Source organism: Pavona decussata, unplaced genomic scaffold, assembly GCF_977016875.1.
Source record: "Pavona decussata unplaced genomic scaffold, jaPavDecu1.1 SCAFFOLD_67, whole genome shotgun sequence".
In the NCBI taxonomy this organism is placed as follows: Eukaryota; Metazoa; Cnidaria; class Anthozoa; order Scleractinia; family Agariciidae; genus Pavona; species Pavona decussata.
Genome location: NW_028145486.1, coordinates 135001 through 141336, shown reverse-complemented (window position 1 = coordinate 141336; position 6336 = coordinate 135001). Strand labels below are relative to the sequence as shown.

At 37.4% G+C, this 6336-nt stretch overlaps 1 protein-coding gene across 1 annotated transcript; it reads right to left on the bottom strand.

Moving 5' to 3' along the window:
* Window positions 1-676: 676 nt before the first annotated feature.
* On the bottom strand, window positions 677-5746 carry LOC146477906 (Golgi-associated plant pathogenesis-related protein 1-like). Its single transcript, XM_085112592.1, has 6 exons — window positions 5609-5746; window positions 5240-5291; window positions 4538-4624; window positions 3048-3188; window positions 1444-1681; window positions 677-1115 (listed from the first exon to the last, which is right to left on the bottom strand). Exons 2-6 carry the CDS (start codon window positions 5289-5291, stop codon window positions 818-820), a joined length of 816 nt encoding a protein of 271 aa, XP_084968718.1. The 5' UTR covers window positions 5609-5746; the 3' UTR covers window positions 677-817.
* Between the last annotated feature and the right edge of the window lie 590 nt (window positions 5747-6336).

Below are 6336 nucleotides of genomic sequence, written 5' to 3'. Positions count from 1 at the left end.
GAGCGCTGGCGGATAGTAGCACGTTCAAAACTGTTCCCTTTGAGGTCCACACAATTGGACCATGTCGCCATTAGTACGTCATTAGATCTGCAAATCTTGTATTCACCTTCCTTCTTTTCTCAAAAAAAAAAAAAAAAAGAACAAAACCAAATTGACTCGAAAAGAAAAAGTCTGAAAAAAAAAAATATAAACAATCTAAAAACAATAAAGTTTCTCAGGAATATTTCGCTTTCTGAAATACCTATCTGTCAAAATCTGGATGCCACGGCAATATCTAAACTAGTGAACACTTACTGCGCACTCCAAATTGTTTTCATTGCAAGTCGCCTATGTAAATGACCGGCGACTTACATTGCCATTTGAGGGAAAGTTCTTTGCTGTTCTCTGGCGGATGGCGGAAGTGTTAGCATTAAGGCTGCGTTATAAGAAGGTCTTAGACAAGAAAAGTGAAAATTGGGATTGTGTTGTTTTACACTAAAATGGGATTTGGTGAAAACCGTGAAGAAAAAAATAATCTTTAAATATAGCACCCTGTCAGTCCCGCATGTATTGAAAAAAAAGAACATTTATAAGGCGCTCTGTTTTGAAATTCAATCTGTTCATTATAACAGGAGCAGCTATAATCATCAACGCGTCAAAGCCGGAAATTTATTACAGCAGTAGCGGTTGCTTTCAAATGACACTTTATTTATTTGACTTCACAATCATCATCACTACCGTTGTCATTATATAATCGTTATTTCCATGTGTTCTTATTTCTATCTAATAAGCAGTGGAAGCAGCACAACTATGTAGTCATGTTACAGATGAGACACCTTTACAACACTTTAACATCGGTATCCCAGAAAGGGTTATTACTTATCGTGTTGCAGTAGGATCTTTGAAAAGACCCCTGTAATACGTTTTTTTCGTAGTCCTGGTTTCCTGTATCGAAGTTTCCCTGAGGTTTGTATCGGCCAACGACGTAGGTACATTGCATTCTACGTCGCCTTCCTTCCGCTTTCCCATAACCCAGCATTGTACTGGCTTTCCAGACCACTTGGGTGAAATGGCCCGTACCCCGTTGACCACCAGAAATTCCAAAATTATATCCCGGTTTGCATACCTCGTTGTACCTATAAAATGATTGATTAAAAAAAGTAAATATAGAAGGAAGACAACAAAGAACGAAAACAACAATGGGCTTGGTTTTGACCCGGTAAGGGCATATTATTGACGTCACGTTCTGACATTGAAATATAGATAAGTTTGTTTTTTGAACACGACATGATATCCTTTGATCACACAATGGATCTTCTATCTGCTGCAGACAATCGTAAGCCTCTTTTTCATCCAAGGCCATTCTTGACGTATTTTCGTGGTTAAACGGAATGGCTCTTCCATGACTTTCCACCACGTTGTTGCGAAAATTTCTCCGTAATTGTATGTAGATGACTTTCTTACCAGCTGGTGACTGCCTGTCTTGCACTCATCCCTCCTCTAGTGCTACAGCTCATGAAGAGGTTTTCTCCCTGGCCTGCAATGGTTGAGTGCTGAAGTGTTCCCAACCTTGCGAGCCTAGCTGCATAATTTGCAGCTTCTTGACACATCGTTTTGTCTAACCTCATGGGAGGGGCATTGTGTGTTTTGCGAAAGCCATTATGAGTGTCCAGACCCTCCAGTTGAAATGGCGTAAAAGATCCTTAAAAAACATTCACATTATCAGAATATCCAAGTGTTGAGATGGGTTGTACTGCCTTGTTTCATTAACGATGTGAGTGCAGCAACTATAAAAGTGGTATGATGTAAATTGGGACGAACGTTCTGTATCTTTCTCCAGATACTAACAGTAGTCCAGCAAGCTTAGAGTGGCCGAACACAGTTTTCCAGATGCTAGTAAACATTATTTCGAAACTACGTATTTCTGAGTACACGGAATTAGCATGGTGCAAGATTAACCAAAAAGAAATAAGTTTTGATACTTCTTGTTGACCAAGGTGCCGTTGCCACCAAATAATGGTTTTCCTTTTTTTTTTTTGAAAATGTACTCATAAGATTTTTTCCGTTTTATGTATCCAGAAAAACTCAAAAATACTGACAAAGTGACCCCGTTTTCATGTAATTTTAGCAGAGAGATCTCCTGTAAATGTTGGTTTTGCACTTTAATGTTTTTAGAAGATAACCTCTCAGTGTTAGATTTTGGTTTTTGTTTTTAGGCGAGTTACGCTTGCAGAGAACTACTATTTTGTCAAATTTCACGAAATTATAAAGAGCGGCTTCTTAAAAAACAGTTCATTTCCTTTAAAACAGCTAGTCATAATTTTTAGGTCAAATGCGCATGCGTAGCTTTTAATTAGGTTTCATCAGCAAAGATGGAAAGCGTGAGAATAGGCTTAGCTCTTCGTAAACTCATTGTGTCTTTGTTCGGTGATAAAAGAAGGAGGATTCACAAACGAGAAACTGTGTTATTTTAAGAGCAAAACTCTCCTTTGTGATCCATTTGGTATGAAATCCAGGGATCGATACTATTTGCTTACCACAACCCCAGCGCGCGCTTAATAGCATCACTAACAGAATACGTAAAGCGCGCGCAAACTGTGTTCGGCCACCTTAACTCCCTGAATTATGTCCTCAAACTACACTTACACAGGACCGCAGGTAGGAAAACGTCTTAACGTAGTTTGTTTGTTTAGAGCAAGCTATCCTTACTTGATAACGGTGTTAGTTTCTAAAAAAATCATTGTGCTGTGTTGGTGGGGGAATGTAAGCGAGTAATTGATCTTATCAACTGGATTTATAAGTTCATTTAGCCATCTTCAGTAAAATGAGGAACCATTTGTTCAACACGTGCACTATCTTTATATAGAAAAATTGCCAACGTAGAGCAATTAATTGCTATGTTGGACAGTTGCTGAAGCTCTCGTTAGGAATAACTTAGTTAAAGAACGATGAACCCTTGTAATGACGTGAGTTGCAAACATTCTCTATTTTATTAACTTCATAATATAATAAATGTTACCCTTGCATCGTCCCTTCTTCCGAAGAAGACATGTGCTAATACCTCTCACCTCCTTGGTCAGGCGGTAGACTAGGTGGTCTTCCTGCCGGAGCAGTTCCTGGTCCATTTCCCTGAAGTTGTAGTTGAAGTGTTGCACTGCTTTTGTCGGGAGAAAAACTGCCATGACCTGTCACCTTGAAACTAAGTGGATCTTGGTATAAAGTAAGGAAATACCATTACTGGAAATGAGAGTATTCTTTCTACTTCTTCCAATCCTTGTTTATTTGTTTTTGTTTTCCTAACAAGCGGAAGTGTAATGATGCTATGTAGCCCTCTTTGGAAAAGGGATGCCTTGTACGGATCGGACAATTATTTTTTAGGTGAACTTAGTAATGTGTTGGTTGCCTTATCTTAAAAGGTTGAATTATGGGGATAAACTGCTGCATCAATGCTCAATATTTAGTTATGTAGTATGGAATAAAACAATGTCCTTTCTCCCCTCACAAATTTAACTCCGTGATAATGGTACGCGACTGACACAATAAAGAAGAAATTGAAGGACAAATTAACAAACCGCCAAACAAGCAAAAGGGAAAGTAACTAAACAGAAAGATGCACATACTGATGTAGTTTGGTGAATATTAAGAGACCGACTTTGAACCTGAATAACAGTTTCAATATTTGAGCAAACGCCTGGAAACCTTGGGGATTTTTCGGAAATTTATCTGGAAAAGCTTTAACGTTGTCAGTTTACCGTTCACTGACTTTGATGTTACCCATGGCAACCAATTTTTGACAGGAAGTTTTTTTTTTCCCAAAAATGGAAAATACGTTTTTGAAATAAAGAAAAGTTACTTTTTGGTTTGATTATTCTTCGTTTTGAGGAATTCCCTAAATGACGTCATTACTTCCCGTTGCCGACCTCCAAGTCTAATTGCCAAAGCTTTTACTTACCCTCCCCCACTCCCTTCCACAGAAGGAAAAAAAAGCCTAGTCTAGATAGGGTAAATAAACTTGGACCATTGTTTAGTACTGAAATAATACGTATTATTGCCAAAACGATTGAATAACAGGAAGCAAGTTATTATTTTAACAAAAAAACCGTGACAACTTTTCATTTTGTCTGGACAGCTCTTCTGTCACATTGTCGAAATCCTGTTTAGAAATCAAAACTGGTGTCGTTTTTTTTTTTTTGTTAATATTACAGAGTCACAAAAAACGAACCAGCTTTGACCTTTCAAAGTAAAAGTCTACGAACATTTACGGACTTTTCTTATTTTTTGGTTTCTACCGCGGCTAACCCTCACTCTAAATCTATGTATTTAATATTTGAAGCACGAGAAAGGGAGATGATCTCTAAACAGTGATGAAAGGTGAGTTAAAAAAAAAAAAGAACTTTCGAGCTTCTCAAATTATCAATAATTCTTGGAGAAATTCAAAGCAAATGTTCCCCAAACCTTCCACAGAAAAAGGTAAGATTTGATTTTTAAATCCCCTTAACTGTAAAGATTTCCTCTATTTTTATGAATTATTAATGAGTTTAAGAACAGTAATCCATACCATCTAGTATTTGAAATCTCCGGTCTTTCTCGCTCCAATGTTTCGAATATTTACCGCGATCGCTTCTCTCCCTAAATCCACTGACACCTTTGTGAAAAACAAAGAAACAAAAAGACATTGAATATTCCGCTAGTCGCCTTTTAAGATGAAGATTATTCCAATAGACTTCTTTCTGGAAAGTTCATGACCGTATATTGATTAAAATCAGATTTACTGCGCCACAACTGAACTTAGCCGGGTAAGGTCAATTTTTAATATCGGAATACGTATCTTTATGCGAAAGAAAAAGGAGCCTAACTTAAAGTTCTTTGTGTGTAAAAGAAAAAGGTCTAGTGAGAGCTACAAGGCAAAATGGTTTGAAATACAAGTGTACAATTGTTTGATTTATCAAAGAATTGGTTTCAAGTTGCATCTAGTAGACTAGACTGTACATTCGTAAATAATATGCGGTGGGTCTAGATTTTGTAATAGGAAAATAAAGAAAAAAACATCTTCAAAACTTCCCTTTAGCCAAAGCTAATTAAACAATCCTTTCAAAAAGATGGTTATCAAAAAAGCAATGGAATGTATGTAGAGTAGGATATGCGCTCCCGCTTTAATCACCACGCGCGAGGTGATTATTGCAGGATGTGATGTAATCCTCGACCATTGAGATCAACAGAATCTCTATAATCACTTGCGACAATGAAACTGCGTACATACCATCACTTATGAAGCTCAAGAGAATCAAAAGCACTACCACCTGGTACACCATCTACAAACAATACATAAACAGAAGCAATTAATGTGTAAAAGATGATATCTACACGATGAAAATTCTTGGAAAAAATTCCGAGCCTCCAGCAGAAATAGAACTCCACGACCTTCCAGTTACTAGTCTGGATCCACCAAAGAGAAAACAGGGAGCGCAAAGAAAGCGATAAAAATCGACAATGAAAATATATAAGCGAGCAAGGACGAGATGAAAGGCGCCAAGTAAGAATACAATCATCAGCTGCTTTGCTATACTGCCAATGTAAGTAAAAAAAAAAAATGTCCGAAAATGATCGATACAAACAAACACAAATTTACCTTTGATTTCCTCGTCTAGTGATCCGGTGTTAACTTAGCACCTAACGTTCTGTTTTTTTAAGCTTTTCCTAGACGCACTAGTATGTATCGCCCAAAGATTATGGAAAATTTTTAGTAGCTTTCACAATATCATGTCAGTAGACCATGGTGTTGGATTTCAAAGACAGTTTGCAGCAGGTTCCAGTTTCTCGGACATCCCATGCAACGGGTATCGTACGGACACGCCAACTCGCATCTCTCCTTCCTTGATGAAATGATTCACAGAGGCAACGAATAAATGTATATTTTAAGAGTTTATTTTCTTGAAAAACGAAAGGTTTTTTACTTTACGTTTGAAAGATAACATACTAAACTAACGTGTACGTTGCATTGACCAGTTTTTGCGGACTTTTTGCGGCTAGGCCTGCCGCTAGGTGACAAAACAAAAGTTAATAAAAGGTTAATAACACGTTGCTTTGATATCCTCCTACTCAACAAGACTTCAATTCCTGTCTTTGCCAATACTAGTAGCGCAGGTCTAACCTCCCACCCAATTGCCAGTGGCTAGCAAAAACCATCTGATTGTTTCGCTGAATATTTATCGGTAATATAGTATTTAAAAATAAAGGCTGCGATAACACATCTCTTAAGATCATCTTGAGAATAGTAAAAAACAACGACAATCGACTACATTTCGACGTTTAATTTACTAAACGTCACTGTCAAGTCAAAACGATAAATAAATCTAA

Bases quoted from the DNA above. Each gene is read 5' to 3' on its own strand.
- LOC146477906 (XM_085112592.1), bottom strand. From the start codon at position 5,291: ATGGTGTACCAGGTGGTAGTGCTTTTGATTCTCTTGAGCTTCATAAGT. The intron at 3,189-4,537 runs GTATGGATTACT...CTTTATACCAAG, and splicing joins GAGATTTCAAATACTAGATG to ATCCACTTAGTTTCAAGGTG. The intron at 1,682-3,047 runs GTGAGAGGTATT...ATGTTTTTTAAG, and splicing joins TCTACCGCCTGACCAAGGAG to GATCTTTTACGCCATTTCAA.